Source organism: Neltuma alba, unplaced genomic scaffold (genome assembly GCF_004799145.2).
Source record: "Neltuma alba isolate B1F8T4 unplaced genomic scaffold, ASM479914v2 tig00012036_pilon, whole genome shotgun sequence".
Taxonomy (NCBI): Eukaryota; Viridiplantae; Streptophyta; class Magnoliopsida; order Fabales; family Fabaceae; genus Neltuma; species Neltuma alba.
This window is the reverse complement of record NW_021636601.1, coordinates 698,601-715,993: the sequence shown is the minus strand read 5'-3', so window position 1 is coordinate 715,993 and position 17,393 is coordinate 698,601. Positions and strand designations below refer to the sequence as shown.

General features: G+C 32.1%; 2 protein-coding genes across 2 annotated transcripts; both read left to right on the top strand.

Annotated features, from left to right (window-relative positions):
* Nucleotides 1-294: 294 nt before the first annotated feature.
* LOC114721448 (TMV resistance protein N-like) lies at nucleotides 295-11,288 on the top strand. The gene is made up of 5 exons (XM_028907264.1): nucleotides 295-325; nucleotides 5,501-5,984; nucleotides 7,166-8,178; nucleotides 8,495-8,840; nucleotides 10,163-11,288. The coding sequence occupies exons 1-5, from the start codon at nucleotides 295-297 to the stop codon at nucleotides 11,286-11,288; spliced, it is 3,000 nt and encodes a 999-aa protein (XP_028763097.1).
* Nucleotides 11,289-12,295: 1,007 nt separating this feature from the next.
* On the top strand, nucleotides 12,296-13,661 carry LOC114721447 (disease resistance protein RPP2B-like). Its single transcript, XM_028907263.1, has 2 exons — nucleotides 12,296-13,027; nucleotides 13,116-13,661. The coding sequence occupies exons 1-2, from the start codon at nucleotides 12,296-12,298 to the stop codon at nucleotides 13,659-13,661; spliced, it is 1,278 nt and encodes a 425-aa protein (XP_028763096.1).
* The last annotated feature ends 3,732 nt before the right edge of the window (nucleotides 13,662-17,393 follow it).

Here is a 17,393-nt window from a genome sequence, read left to right as displayed (position 1 = left end):
GAACCCTTTTGATTCACTTGACGATTGCGACTTCAGAGCCTTCACCAGCTGATTCGATTTTGCTCTTGCCAGCCCCCGCATTTATTTGTCGTTATCATACATATGATAGCTGAGATCCACACCAGAAAATACATGTCTGTTTTGTTATTGGTTCCTTCTAGATGACACATAAACATGGAGAGAGATGAAGAGGGAAGGATATGAATGTTTTTTTGTTACTCTTCATGTATAGAAAATCTGGAGAGAGGATAATGATGAAATGACTAGCAGAAAAACAGAGCAAGAAAACCAAAAATGTATTTCAGGAATCGAAAGGATATTTCAGGTATATTAGTTTTCTTTCTATTAAAAATCGGAGGTAATATTAATGGATTCATCAACTTCTCACAAATCAATATATACTATATAAATGTGAAAGGTAGAAATCTTGATGATTCTACTTAATATACATCCTCCTTACTTATAACTTTAAATTTAAATTTGAAAAGACATGTGGTTTATTTATAAATTTTAATTTAATATTTATTTTAATATTTAATACTCCTCCGGTCCTTAATATAAGACCCAATTGGTGAGTTGGTTTTGGTCCTAAATATAAGACCCATTTCTCATATTTATCAATTTTCTCTAAATTACCCCTATGGATATTCCTTCAACCATAATCAAGTAGAAGAGGAAAATGAGGTATTAAAAAAGATAATTATGGTATTTTAGGAAAAACGTGTCACATTTCTTATAATTAACTAACTTACCTAACTTCCTTAATCTAATCAAATTAGTTAAATGGGTCTTATATTAAGGATCGGAGGAGTATATTTTTTCTGATTTTAGTTTTAACTATTTATTCTGTTTCTTTTTTTATATACTTTCTTATCACATTTTTTTTTATATTTTTTATAATATTATATTTATATCATGAAAATACTAATATGCTCCTATCCCAATATTCAAGTCGTAGAAATTAGTTTAGATACTCGTTACTTTTGATGAACACCCAAATTGATGAACACCCAAATTTATTAACAAATTTAATTTCTATTGTCTAAAATAATTTTAATGGGTACAGAATTGAAAATAAAAAAAATCTGTAAACTAGTATTTTTTTCAAAAGATAATTTTTATTTTAAAACAATTAATTAAGAATATTAAATTACTAACAAAATATTAATTGAGATGATAATTAATAAAAGAGTGTAAGTTCAAATTTTGAACACGGAAAAAAAATCTGAACGGTTTATATCATATCCGACATGAATGTCGCCGCCAAAAGTGTCTTTCAGCGGCGACATTCTTGTCGCCGCCAAAAGGCTTTTCAACGGTGATATTGAAAGTGTTTTTAGCGGCAACATCTGAAACTTCTAAAAGTCGCTGCTGAAAGTATCGGCAACCTTTTTAGTCGCCACTAAAAATTTTCAACCACGGCTGTTACGGCAATGACTTTTTAGCGACAACTTGTCGTCACTGAAAGTCAATTTTTTTATAGTGCGATGAGGTCAGTGATGATGCTATGGAGATGGCATCGGTGGGTCAAAAAATAAAAAAATGAGAAGGGTAAAAACAGAATTTCATGAAACTCTCTCGAATAGCGTGTGATATGAACGCCTATTCCATAGGCCCATTGTAATTGTACCAAACACCTCGCCAGAAAAACATAGTTGTACCGAACAACTTTGAGCACGGAATTTAATTTAATTTACGTTTTTGTTTGGAAGAACTTATACAGTGGACCAGAGGGAATAATTATTTGAAGGGAGCCAAGTCAGTGGCGCATAATGAAGCTTCCTCGTTTCTTCTTGCCATGCACAAGTCTTTCTGGAACCCTTTGTTTCATTTCATTCACTCTCCTGCACAAGTTGTATAAGCCTTAAATCTCTCTCTCTCTCCTTTGGTCTTTATCGTCAATTAGCAAATGCACTGGTAACTTTCTGCTCTACCTACACTTTTTTCCCCCCTAATTAACAGTTTCTTCTTCTTCCTCCTCGGAAAGACACGATTGATCGATCGTTTCAAGAGTCCAGTATCTTGGAAGCGGATAAATGAAAGAAGTTTTCATGGATCCGATGAATCAGCCTCTGAGCCAGCAAGGTAACCCATTTATCCTATCACTTTCTGTGGGAAGATATTTGATATCTTGTGCTCAAAAAAATAAAAGATGGGTATCAAAAAGAAATCAAAGATGGACATCTTGATGGACACGAAAGAAATTAGTCCCTACCCAAAAATAATCCATATTTTATTTTCTCTTTTTCTTTTTTAATTCTTACCTGGCATTCAAAAGCCGATTTCGAAGCCAGAATCGACCCCTCCAGCTACCCCTTGCTGCAAACTTATATTTTTGTTATTAAACTTTTTTTTTTTTATAAACCAGATTGATTGTGTTAATTTTTTTTTTTCCTGATTTGGTGAAACCTTATGATTTTAAAAATGATTTTATGATATAAAAGATAAGTATACGAGTAAAATTTTATTTTAATTTATGAAAAAAATTATTTTAATTATAAAACACCTTTTTTAAGTGCTTTTTGGTATCCAGACACCACAAATCTGAAATATATATAATGTCATTTTGAATTTTAAGAAACGGTTAGGATTTGGTATGTAACTAAAAAAATAACATCAATGTATCAAAAAATAAGATCAAAGTGTTAGATTCACCATAAAAAAATTAGGATGTTAGATGTAGTTAAAAAATAAGATTAGGTGTAGGATACATCTTAACCTTTTAAGAAATAGCAGTCTATTAGATGCGAGCATGTTTGTTGTATCATGAGTGATTTAATTTATGCGCAAACATTCCGTCAATGGATTTTTGTTTGAATGTTACCCTAGATGAGGTGGCACTCTCAAAGCATATTAGAATTTTTCTCTATATAAATATTTTTGTACATATTATTTAAATTATATCATTCTAATCATAACCAACGTGATATTGAGTTTTTTTTTTTTTTGAGCTGAAACGTGATATTGAGTTGACCTTATTTGATTGATTGACACTTTGAATTATTGTCTTGACCTGTTGTTGGTTAATAATCAATCCAATTTTCAATATTTTGGATTTTTTTCACTAGCGTGATATTTTGGATTTCTTAAATTACAAAATCACCTTTTTTTTTGGCCAAACGAAATTACTTTTCAAACTTACAAAATATTGAAGGAAAACTACTGATATGTGCTCGTCCTTGGCCCCAAAAAAAACATTGTGGGTCCGTTATAGGGCATGGTGATGTATGTGGGATTCTTCTTTGGGAAAACTGTATTACACTTCCATCCAAAAAAACTAAATATAAAAAAGTTTCTTAAAGTTATTAAATTGATATGAAAATTTAAGGAATTTGTTTGGAAGAGATTTCATTTATTCAATTATGAAACTGTCTTCATCTTTCTTTTTTTTAAAATATGTCTTGACTAAATCATTAACAAATTAAGATGTAACAACTAATCACTATCGTGATAGGTATTAATAATATATTTTCTTTGTACATCACATAAGCATATTTAACTTCAAATCCATGTTATGCGCTGAAAACATATATTATTAATACTTGTTGCGATAATTGTTAATTGTTTCATTCTAAGTTATTTATAACTGCCTCTTTAGTTGTCAATGCTTACTGTTAAGCGCTGAGAAAATGTGTAGTTAATACCTATCATGATGATCGTTAATTGTTACATCTTAAATTATTAGTGACTGTCTTTACAGTTGTTAATAAATACGGATAAAAAAACCTATTAAGTTGAAAAGAATATAAGGATAGTTTAGTAATTAAATAGGTAGAATCATGAGATATTTTGTGACTTCAAATTTATATTAATTTGATGATTTTTTTAAAAAAATTGTATTAATTTCTCTTAGCAGGGATCTTAATACAATTTTTCTTTCTTCTTTTTTCAAGCAAAATGCACGAACGATATGGTAGGAAAAGGAAGATATTTCTTGATTTTGCTAAAATAAAAGTGCTAAAACTTTGATTTTGTATTTAGGGTTGTTTGGATTAGCTGTTAAAGAATAACTTCTAAAAAAACATTGATAAAAAGTTATTTTAAGAATATATTTTAAAAGAATAAATTTTGTAAAAAATATGATTTTGATAAAACGAGAATGTTTAGATGGTTATTACCACCATTACTTTTTTTTTTTTCAAGTGCAAATTATTAAAGAAGACATAGATTAAGGTGATAATAACATAAAAGACAAATTTTAATTAATAATCTTATTTAAAGTACAACATTAGTAAATAATATATTTTTGTTTTAACAAATGATATGTGATGAATATAATTAATTAATAATTAATCTGTGTATATATATGAAATATAAGATTAAACATATTTTTAGAAAAATGATAATTTCATCTAAAAAATTTTGAAACACCATTTGTCATAATATTTTTGAAAAATTGAATAAATATATGTAAGACCAATTTATTATTTATATAATTAATATATGTGTGCATCTATTTATAAAACATAAGATTAAATATATCTGTATATCCCAAATCATGGTTTTATATTTCCAAAAGCAAAAAGAAATGCACCTATGAAAAACCATATTTTTCAATACAAAAGTGATTTTACAAACAAAAAACTATGGTGTTTGGATGGTTTTCTCAAAACCATGGTTTTGAGAAAACCATGGTTTTGAGATTTATCTAAACACCAACACAAAATTCTATGTGAAAATGATTTGTAGGAGATGTTTGGATTAGCTTTTAGAGAATAGATTCTAGAGAAAAGTTATAAAAATTTATTTTGAGTAGAGATAGAAGTATGGATATTATGAAAAAGTGATTTTAATCAAATGAAAATGTTTAGATGGTTATTATTAAAATTACTTTTTTTTTCATGTGCAAATTGCTAAAAAATGATATAAGTTAATGTGATAATTACATAAAATATTATTGCTTAAAGCAATAATTCAGTAAATAATATATTTTTCCAACATAGTAATATATAAAAAATATAATTAATTAATAATTAATATGCAAATATATATATAAGTGCCATAATATTTTTAGGAAAATTGAATCAGCATATGTAAGACAAATTTAATGTTTATATAATTAATTGATTAATGATTAATAAGTGTGTGTATATATGTTTATAAAATATAAGATTAAATATATTTTCAAAAAACTATAATTCCATCTTAAAGATTTTTCTATTTCAAAAAGTATAAAAATTTCACTTTTGAAAAGTCCTGGTTTTTCATCCAAAACCATGATCTCCAATCAAAATTGATTTTGTCAAAATTGATTTTTTTTTTTTTTTAATAGAAGCCTAACACGCCAGTGAACTTCCCATTTGCTTGCCCAAAAGAGTTTAGCGGAAGAAGAAAGGAAAAATAAAGGGGGAAAATAAGAAAAGGAAACATTACATTTATTATTATTTTTTAAGGTATAGGGGGTCAATGAATTATCTTTTTCTTCTTGAATATATTTAAAATTTTTATGGTCATTCATGATAAATATTAACCTGTGTTTTTGTAATTTAAAATATTGTAGGCAATGGATATGAAGTGTTCTTGAGTTTTAGTAGAGGCGAAGAGACTCCAGAATCTTTCCCTTCCCGTCTCTATTCATCTCTGAGGGAAAAGGGATATTCTGTTTTCAAAGAGGATATATCAATTGAACTATTGCAGAGTGTCCGATGTCGTAAAATGTTCTTCATCATCTTATCTGAAGACTATGTTAGTTCTAGAATGTGCCTCGAGGAACTCACAAAAATCATGAAGTTTCGCATGCCATATTATCATGTAGTTTTTCCCATATTCTGTGACGTGGGTCTGTCTAAAGTTTGGAATCAAGAATCTAGTTTCAAAGAAGCATTTCAAGGTCTCATACAAAATGTTTCACCCACTGAAGAGGAAGTTTCACGGTGGGAGAGAGCTCACTCTGAATTTAGACGGTACGTTGCTAGAATTGATGAGTCTGCTCGCTTCAACCTCAAGTCCGCTGGGCTGGATGTTTCTGCTCACCTCAAGTCTGGGTAATTTATTTTTCCTTTTGTTTTGTATTCTATTTATTTTCAATTTTGCTAATATATTCTGTGCGTGTGTGTGAGAGTAGTATGGCTTTTTTGGCAATCCATAACAATCAATCAATCATCAACTATTAACTATTAACTATATTCTTGAAATCTTATAATATCCGATTCGTTTGAAAATGGGTTGGGTATATGACAAAAAAAAAACAAAAGAAAATCGGTTGGGTATAACATTATAGATCCGAATATATGCAATTAATGGGATTTGAATAATATATTGATTGGGATTTGAATATGTTGTATTAAATAGGGAAGATTATAATCAAATGAGGCTTCAATTGGAGGCTTAAATGGAAAAAGCAATAATTAATTTCATATTTGAATGATATCTTAATTGACATTTGAATATATTGAATTAAATAGGGAGCATTATTATTAATTAGGATTTTAATTGGAGGCTCAAATGAAAAAATTAGTAATTAATTTTGAATTTTAATAATATCTTAATCGGTATTTGAATATATTGGATTAAATGGAAAGAATCATAATTAAATAATAATTCAGTTGAAGGCTTAATTAGAGAAATAAATAATTAAGTGAATATTCAGCTACTTAAAATAATGCAATATATAAGAATTTCAAATCTAATCAAATATAGTAATATAGTACTCCCTGCATCGGGAAAAAAAATTTCTAGTTAGTTATTGAAAGATAAGCTTGATATTAATTCTTAATAATATTTATTATTATATAAAGCCTTTATGTTAGGCTTTAACATATATACTCCCTACTCATATAAAATTTTTTTTTTCCTATAAATGTTTTGAAGTTAAAACCTATAGCACATAGTCTAGTATCACAATTAATGCGACAAACTTTTAACAGACAACAAATTTAGGACGCAGGAGACGCATAATTCCCTTCTATTCATGCTATGCAGTGGAGTCTTATAATTTATGTAACCCGATTAACATATATAGAACTATGATTTTAGGAATTGACTTGTATTATTTTAATTCGGCGAAGGCAAGAATATGATAAAATTAACAACGCTATTCTGTGTTGAATTTCTTGATGGAAATATATGTGTCACTCCTAATACCGCATTATCCTTCTTTATTATTTGTAGTCATGCTAATCAATCAGTGCTCCCTTGTCTGCTATTCTTTTTTCATAATTTACAGCTCTCTATATGATAAGGATATTGAGCCTATTGTCGGTCTTGTTGATCATTTATTGAAGCGTTTTGATGATAAGATGTTCCCTGTTGGAGTGGATTCTCGTGCTCAGGATGTGATTACAATGCTTCATAACCTTAAAACAAAAGATGTTGTCTCCATAGGGATATGGGGAATGCCGGGTATAGGCAAAACAACTATTGCCAAAGCTATCTTTAACCACATTCAGTACGAATTCGAGGGCACATGTTTTCTTCCAAATGTCAGGAATGAATGGGTGAGGAAATTCGACCTTGTTTCAGAAATATTTGAAGCAACTGAATCAGGAAGCCTCGACTTGAATGAAAGACCTTGCCGTAAGAAGGTACTTCTTGTGCTTGACAATGTGGATAAGCTGGAGCAACTGAATACTTTATGTGGAAGTCGTGAGCAATTTGGTGAAGGGAGTATAATTATCATTACAACTAGAGATTCACGTCTATTTAATGACTTTAAAGTGGATGACACATATCGCATGAAACTTTTGAGTAAGGAAGAGTCTCTTGAACTTCTCAGTTGGCACGCATTTCAACAAGCATCCCCTAAAGAAGACTTCATCAATGTTTGCGAAGAAGTGGTTGCTTTTGTTGAGGGACTACCACTGGCTCTTGAAGCCATTGTCCATTTTTCACTGTACGGGGAGCAACCGAATGAATGGAAATCCATATTGTGGAAGATGAATAGAGATCTACCTGATGACATAGGCGAGGAACTACGCGATAGCATTGACTACTCCTTGAATGGTGAAGAGAGAGAAATATTTCTTAATATAGTTTTATTTTACATTGGAGAGCCCATGCATGATGTGGTGCGTAAGTTGGATGGCCGTGGATGTAAAGCTCGCATCGGAATAATAGCCCTGATGGATCAAAGCCTTGTAACCATTGACGACGACAACAAACTTAGAATGCATAATCTGTTGCAGCTCATAGGAAGACAAATAATATGTGAAACTCCACGAGACGAGCTTGAAAATTACGGTACGTTATTGTTTTGTGAGGACGCATTATGTGTTTCACGTACACGCATGTCGCAATGATAATTAATATTATTTTCCATAACATTTCTGATATTTTATAATCTTATATTATAAACTTGTTTATGTCATAGTAATATTTTGATTATATTAATTTGAACAGCAATTTAATTTACTAATATTCTGTATTTTAAAATATATATAATATTCAGCTTACAGGTATGAGGTGTTCTTGAGTTTTAGAGGTGAAGACACTCGGAAAAATTTTACTTCACATCTCCATACAGCTCTATGTAATGCTGGTGTAATTGTTTTCAAAGATGATGTTGAGCTTCCGGAAGGAAAGCATATAAAAACAGAACTTTTGCAAGCAATTGGAAGTTCAAAAATTGCAATCATCATCTTCTCTGAGGAATATGGTGGATCTAAATGGTGTTTGGAGGAATTGTCAATGATCATGGAGCTTTATGAAACAAATAATAGGACAGTTCTACCTGTGTTTTACCATGTTAGTCCAAAACAAATTCGTCATCAAACTTCCAATTTTGGAGAAGCATTTAACGATCTTGTACAAAAGAAGTCACCATCAAAATATCTAGTTTTGGAGTGGAGGAAAGCCCTTGATGGTGCTGGAAATCTTAAAGGGACGGTTGTACATAGTTCCAGGTAATTCTTTTTTCACTCTTTATTTACTTTTAATTGAGACACTTAGGTCACGTTTGGTACGAAGCATTGAAAATGAGGGATAGGGATTGAGATTGGAGTTGGAAAAAATTATTAAAGAAATATTTAGTATGAGAGATTACTTGTTACATGGGATTAGATAAACTAATGTTTGTAGGATTACAGAATACTATGGAAAGAGGTAGTATTCTCCAATCCCACCTCAATAGGTTTGCTTAATCCCATGCAACAAGCAACTATCCATGCTAAATATTATTTTAATAATTTTTCTTAATTGCAATCTCAGTACCCATTCCTCATTTTCAATGTTTTGTACCAAACGGGATCCTAATATGTGTTTATATTATTTGCAGGAATTTCACCATCTATTTTTAATTGGAACATGACTCACTTTTATTTCTTCCCTGCGTGGCACCATTTTAAAAGTTGCATATATTGTAAAATTCTCTGGCATAATTTAGCAAATGTATTCTTCTACTCGCAATTTCTTTGAATATTTTATCAAACTTATAATAGTGGTGCTATGCCAGCCCTCACAATCATGCGTGGCTCATTATTGTAGAACCAACTGAGCACAAGATATATGCGGCATCATTAGTTATGCTTCATTCCAATTAATTTTTGTTTTTTTGACTTCTGAATTATTTATATTGTAACTAATTGACCATATTTGCGTGAACGGATTCTTACTGCAAAATGAAGCCTTCTTTAAGCAAGATTATAAGTGGGTTTAGGCATTACATGAAGCCTTAAGCCAATCACCATTTCCAATTTTATATATACGAAGAACTTATTGATCAAGAAGGAAAAGAAATTATTTAAAGAATACTTGATCGTTTGACAGATTTTTGAAGAACAAGAAATGATTTTGTTATCTTTGATTTATTTTAATAAATGTGATATTTTCAAATTATTTTATGCTAAAGTCGACTTTACTGAGATTTGTTTTAATTACTTAAGGAAAGTTTTAGAGCCCTCTACAAATAATACGCCCTATAAGCTCTTGTGTGGATGCCTTATCATTGAATGAAATCACAAGTTTAAATTGCTTTTTCTCGTTTCTTCCAACTTCTCTCTGCTTCTTTAAATCATGTAGACAAGTGTGATATTGATTCTTATAATAAATTAATGTGCTCACAGTGAACTGAATTTTGTTTTGCAATGAAATAATGAGTGTTTATTCGTAATATCTACTTTACTCCAAACACAACATATAGCTTTCAAACTATTGAATTTATTTATTTGTAATAGTACATGTTAATATATCTAATACACATTTCCTATTATGCTTATATGATTTGCAGGGACGAGAGTGATTATGTTAAAGATATTGTTGGGCAAGTTTGTGATATATTGGACAAGAAAGACTTATTTGTGGCTGAGCACCCAGTAGGAGTAGATAATCGTGTACGTGAAGTGATTGCAATGCTCCAAAACCATTCATCTGAAGATACTGTCATATTAGGGATATGGGGAATGGGGGGCGCCGGCAAAACAACTATTACCAAAGCCATCTATAATGAAATTGGTCCCAGTTTTGAGAGTAGAAGTTACCTTCCAAATATCAGAAAAGTTTGGCGTCAAAAAAATGGTAAAGAGGACTTACAAAACAAACTTCTTTCTGAAATATGCAAGCCAACAAAAATGAAGATAGACAGCATTGAATCAGGAATGATCACTTTGAAAGATAGACTTAGACATAAAAAGGCGTTGGTTGTGCTTGATAATGTGGATAAGCTGGCCCAACTAAAAGCTTTAGTTGGAAGTGGTGACTGGTTTAAACCAGGAAGTATAATAATCATCACAACTAGAAATCAAAGTTTACTCCCTAAAAAGGATTGTTGTGTTTATATGATGAAGAATTTGGATGACGGGGAATCTTCTGAGCTTTTTAACTGGCATGCATTTAAACAAGAAAGTCCCAAGGATGATTTCATTCACCTTTCAAGAGATATAGTTGCATACTGTGGGGGACTTCCATTGGCTCTTGAGGTCCTAGGCTCTTATTTATTTGGCAAAGAAGTGGAGGAATGGAAGAGCACATTGAGCAAACTTAAAAGAATTCCCGACAGAAAGATACACAAGAAGCTAAAAATAAGCTATGATGGTTTAGATGATTTGGAGAGAGAAATATTCCTCGATATATGTTGCTTCTTTATTGGGATGGACAAAACTGAAATGACACACATATTAAATGGCTGTGGATTTTATGCTGACATTGGAATCAAAAGGCTTTTGGAGCGAAGTCTTGTAACCATTGATGAGAAGAACAAGCTTGTTATGCATGATTTGCTGCGAGACATGGGAAGAGAAATACTTCGTGAACAATCTCAAAAGGAGGTTGGAAAGAAAAGCAGGTTATGGTTTTATAAGGAAGCACGAGCTGTATTATCAGAATCCTCGGTAGGAACTTTTATATCCAATGTTTAAAACTCATTTTGTAGTCACATTCTTTATGAGCATGACTATGACATAAATGTTTCTATTTTGCGTTTCGCCAAACAAATAACACAAGTGAACACCTTGATTTCAATATGTTTTTATTTTTTCAGGGAACAAAGGCTATAGAAGGACTATCTTTGAAGTTGTCACCAAGTAAAAAGATGCATTTTGAAACAAAAGCATTTAAGATGATGAAGAGACTCAGATTGCTTCATCTTGATAATGTACAGCTTAAAGGAGACTACACATATATCAGTAAAAATCTCAAGTGGCTTTGTTGGCATGGCTTTCCCTTAAAATACATTCCTAGCAACTTTTATCAAAAGAAAGTAGTTGCTATTGACTTAAAAAATAGCAGTCTCAAAAAAGTGTGGAAGGAATCTCAGGTATGTAAATTTATACTTAGTTTGTTGGCTTTTTGAGCCACAGCTATCAAAATAAAATTGAAATATAAGAGGGGAAAAAAGCCAAACTGCTATATGATAGAAAACCTAGTTTCTCTGAAAATTACCAAAATACTTCAAATTTGCAGCATTATGGTAAATAATTTATCGTAATAATTTTTTTTTTTGCCAGTATTTGACTCAAGAAGCTTAGTTAATTTGTTGATTTTAGCTTCCAAGTTTATGGATATGTGGAAAATAAAACAGGGACTTGAGGCTTGTAAATATATTACTCTATTTTTCATCGTTTACAGCCTTCTGGATAGTTCTTTATCTTAGATTTTTTCCCCATGTTCCATTCCTATTATTGAAGAATCAAGCTACTAGATTTTCTTTAATTCAAATTCGCTTTATTTTGAAATATGTGTTACTTTTTCTAGATTAAGTAATTGATATATAGTATGTTTTTTCTTTGAAGAGTTAGTTTTCAATTGATTGAAAACAATGTTTGCACTTGAGAGTCTTCAGTTTAGGTGAAGGATTTTACATATTGTTTCCATGTGTTGTATTATTTAAATTTCTCAGGATGTTCCTTTAATTCCCCTTTGAAATATGTTTTCGTTGCAGATATTGAAGATGTTGAAAATCCTCAATCTAAGTCACTCTCCTCACTTGAAACAAACTCCTGATTTTTCAAAACTACCAAATCTTGAGAAGTTGATCCTCAAAGACTGTCCAAGTCTGTCCATGCTACATGATTCTATTGGGCATCTTCATAAACTTTTTCTACTAGATTTGGAGGATTGTGTTGGCCTTCATAGCCTCCCAAGAAACATTTATAGATTAAAATGCTTAAAAACTCTCATTCTTTATGGTTGTTTGAATATTGAAAAGCTTGAGGAGGACATAGAGCAAATGGAATCTTTGACAACTCTAATTGCTCCTACAATAAAACAAGTGCCTTACTCTTTGGTGAGATTAAAAAGCATTTTAAATCTATCTGTTTATGGTCATGAAGGATTAGCACGTTGTGTGATTCCTTCTCTCTTCCAATCTTGGATGTCCCCAACAAATAATCCACTACCTCATGCTATGACAAATATGGGCATGCCATCATCAATTTTGTCGAATATGCTAAATAGCATCCCCGTTTCTTCAACAGTCCCTAGCAGTGTACGAAAGCAACAGAGTCTTTTGTTGAAAGATAGATTGGAGATTCTAGATTCCTTCCGTGCTACAAATTGCACGGACATCTCGACAATTAAAAAATGCTTGGAGCATCTTTTAATTCAAATTGGAAAGAATTCTCAAGTCTTTTGTACACTTTCAAAGAGGGTTTCACAGGTTCTCTCTATTTGGATTTTTTTAAAAAGAATTTTGCGTGCATATTATATAGTTAAATTAGAAGTTATGTTTTTCTGTTACTGTGCAGGGATTGAATCTTACAAAGCATAGTGATGATTGTATTCTTCCTGGTGACAATTACCCGTATTGGCTAACATTTAAGGGTGAAGGAGCTTGTGTAAAATTTGAATTGCCCCCAGTTAATGGTCATGATCTTTTAAAAGGGATGACTATTTGTTTTGTATATTACCCCTCAGGTGATTTGGAAAACAAGGCATATGAATCCTGTATAATTTGCTTAATGATCATAAATTATACAAAGGCAACCACTTTGCTCTACACGGAAGACAACCTGAAATCCTTGGAAGAAGCAGAGATGAAAGAAATAATATCAAATCTGGAACCTAATGACCAAGTGGAGGTGAAAGCAGCTTTTGGGAATGGATTCACTGTGAAGAAAATGGCAGTATACTTAATGTACAGTGAGTCATTTGATAAACAGATGGAGCCTTCAACATCTGAAGCTGTAAATTTAACCGGCACAAAACGCAAATGCGGGGAGGAGGAGGAAGAGGCATATCAATCTACCAAAGCTAGAAAGGCTACGAAGTTTTTGCTGCACCACTTTCTTTGAAGTTTTCTTGGGGCCACAACACTTTTTATGAGGAAAATATATTTCATTTTGAATTAAAACTTATCTACAGGCATGGTTGTACATAAATAATAATATTGTCCCATTTGTGTGGCTCAGGTCTTTACAAATTATGTGGTGTAATATACCTTTTTCCTTCCTCATCCTGACAAAAAATGAAAATTAATGATATAGAAAATATAAAAATAAGCAAATAGAGTGAAGAAATCTTAGACTAGAGTGAGAGGTAAAAGGGTTAGAATTATGCTTCTTTTTTTGGGATACCAAATAAGAAAAGAAATCAACTAGTCTTTCTTTGACTTGTTATTGAAGATTGATATCTTTCTACTATTGCAAAGAATAATGCTCTACAAATGTGGAAAAACCTTATGGAATTGTGGCCAAAAGTAGAGGCAGGGCCATATTGGTTATGATATTAGAAATGGAGAAAGCAGTGTTTTGAGATAGTTTGAAGCAAAAGCAAGAAACATGTTTGGAATTACTCGTCCTCTTCTTGCTGAGGGGTCTTCATCTGTGTTATGATCACTCTTTCTATATAATAAGAGCTTAACAGATATAATTGCAAGATGAATCAAAAGCAAAATCTATTGTCCTTTGTGTGTGTATGCAGCAAGTCTGAGAATTACAACACTAAGAGACGAAGAAGACCAGAAGCAATAACAGCTAAGATGAAAAACTGCAGGCTACATGAAGGGAACAAGGGAAACTCCACAGTCACAAGGACAATGATGGCCAGCAGGAAAAAAGAAGAATGGCAGGGAGGAGTCTTCATAATAATCTTCACTGCTACGAGCTCCCATCTTTCTCCATCTAAATACCTTAATGGCTTGTTCCATGTTAGTCTACTCCTCATAAGCCCAATTATCGCATCTTGTGGTCCATTAGTCTCAGTTTTAGAGCCATTAGCCCATTTTATGTTCAGCCCATTTATTACAATCTGGTAGCCATTCTCGCAAGGTAACATTACATGTTCAGCAGTTGCTAATATGCTTGGAATAGTGTCATTTTATCCTATCTCTTTTCATCAGTTGCTAATTTTACTTAAGTCATGATTGGTTGGGGCCAACTTATAAGTATACAGCATTTTGATGGCTTTTAATTTGTGGATGAAAATGAGATGAATAAAGACAACAGCATTTTGGTGCAAGAATTAAGGTAGTCATTTCCAGGAGACAAAGTTCATCAATCTGTCATTATCACTGCCAAGGATGAATTTTACTCCTCTATTTTTATTTTGGGTCTCCTTTCTGCTTAAAAAACCTTTATTTAGAATTAACCTCAGAGATCTTCTTGTTGGTTGTCAATATATGCTCCAGACAAGATGGGTATGCATTCTGCTCTGAGTCTTATAATTTTGGCAATGTAAAGGAAACTTTCAAAAATAAAAAGACATATATATTCAGAGCAATGCACTATGATTATCACATTAGTTATTGAGGTTGTCGCATTTAGGATCTAACCATATTATTTATACCATGATCTCTCGAAGCATATTCACCACCTGCTTGTCTTTGTACTGTACTTTATCTCCATGTAGCATGTTGTGTTATGACCGTTTTCTTCTGAGGATTAGTTGAACTTGAGCATCTTTTTGTGTATCAGGTTTTTTCTTTATTAATAGTTCATCTACTGTCAAATAGTCACGTCAGTGGATACACTAGGATGATTCAACATGGAAGTGATTTCCCTCAGTAAACCAGATGCCTTGGAAGTGGAACCAAATCGCGGCTCGTCACCCTGAGTGTCTTCAACTTCTGGTTGGCAATTTTGGACATTGCATTCAAAATTATCTTCTAAGCTTTAACACCTTTGAGATACTTCCCTCTTTATGCTTTGGTCGCTTCGACAAAATGGGTGGTGCTTTTGTCTGTTAGATGGTGAATGCCTTATGCAGTATGTTAAACGTATACAAACATGTATCTCTCACACACACACACTCGCCCACCCAAACGCCTGATACTTTCTATTCCTGCATTTATTCATGTTTAATTTTATTTTCAGATCTAGATAAGTATACCCGCCCGTGGCTAGTACCATCCTCTCATAAACTTCACAGCTCAAGTGATTGCAAAACATACAAAAAAAGTAAAACAAAATGTATTGAACTATAATTATTAAAAAAATATAAACAACATTCTGAAATGATTCATCTTTTGTGATCTTTCATATGACACAACTCTCAAGCATGTCATAGAACTGAGGAGAAAAGAAGAGGGCAGACACAGCAAGAATGGAAAGATTAACACTTCAATCAACCATTTAAATCTATCCAGCAAAAAATTAACTTTTCTGCCAACACAAGTCCCGGTGACCTTGAAATTTATGGCAATTATTCATTCTCTTCCTCCCCTACCATTTTTCATCATCACAGAACATTTGAATCCCCATCATGTCTTCTTTGTGCATCACCAATTTACAAATCCCACGCCCCACCAATAACCTTGTATTAGGTGCGACTTTATCCTTGATTGGACACTCAGCAGGAGGACGGCTTGTACGTGTCTACATGGAAAAATTTGGGATGCCTCATATTTCCTTGTTATTGACTCTCGGAAACCCTTACCTGTAATTTTCTTGCTCATAGATGTCCTCTAAAATGGTTTAAAGTTCGTCTAACACTTATGGCATAGTTTCTCTACAGAATGTATTAAAGTGAAGTGATCTTTTAGTTCTAAGAAGCATATAAAGTTTTATCATTTTATTTTAGCCTTTAAAGCAAATTTCTCATTCAATGTTGTTGTCAATTTAAGCCCATTAAAAGATAAATAAAAGAGATGGTGCTGCAACTTAATGTGAAGCTAATGTGATGTTGGGTGCTTACTTCACATTGAATTACATGGCGCACCAAGCCCAATTTCGAATTCCTTGGCTTATGCTAAGCGTCAAGTGAAAACATAATGCAGCATCAACATCACTTTAGGCCACATGAACCATCTTTGTTCACTATCTGCCAATGAACTTATTGTGAGGATGAAAAAGAAGATATTGATTGGAGAAGTGATTTAAGGCATTACATTAGTGAGATATCAAATGAGACGTGCATTTTAGGAGGAGTAAAATTTATGCCCACTCCTTTAATTATTCAAACATGAAGGAAACAGTTCTCTTAATTTACCTTGCTTCATGTAATGACCTAAGAATTTGAGAATTTTAGAAGATCAACAATAATTAACTAACCGGTTGAGTAAGTTAATAATTAAAAATAGCCAAAAGGGAGGTGGGCGGGGGAGAAACATTGGGTATTGTTGAAGGTAGTAATAGTAGTAGTAATAAAATATAATTAAATTTGCATATTTCATATCATTATTTAAATTTTTGGTTGACTATGTAAAGGTTAAAAAAATAATAATAATAAATAAATAAATAAGGGAAGCACATTTAACAATAATGAAAATAATAATATATATTCAAAAATTTCCCACTTCTTGGGGGAGGGGACTGCCGTTTTCAGGAGCAGAGGGGGAAATTTCCAGAACTCTCTGCAAGCTTCAACCGTCAACCCCATGGCCATTTGTTCTCCCCCATTTTTCCTTTTTCTCTTGGGGGCGATGACAACAGCAAATGAAGGGAGGAAATTTTTGTAGAAGCTCTAATTGATTTCTCGTCTGAGCAGCTTTGCTTTCTTCTTTTTCTCCAGTTCGCTGATACTTTCAATGGGAGAGATGGAGAAGAATTTCTGGATTGCTGTACGAATTCCTAAAGTCCTCAAATTTT

Coding starts and splice junctions, on each gene's coding strand:
- LOC114721448 (XM_028907264.1), top strand. CDS start 295: ATGTATTTCAGGAATCGAAAGGATATTTCAG. Junction 326..5,500: donor GAATCGAAAGGATATTTCAG/GTATATTAGTTT, acceptor AAAATATTGTAG/GCAATGGATATGAAGTGTTC. Junction 8,179..8,494: donor AGACGAGCTTGAAAATTACG/GTACGTTATTGT, acceptor TTGTTTTCAAAG/ATGATGTTGAGCTTCCGGAA.
- LOC114721447 (XM_028907263.1), top strand. CDS start 12,296: ATGTTTTCGTTGCAGATATTGAAGATGTTGAAAATCCTCAATCTAAGT. Junction 13,028..13,115: donor TTTCAAAGAGGGTTTCACAG/GTTCTCTCTATT, acceptor GTTACTGTGCAG/GGATTGAATCTTACAAAGCA.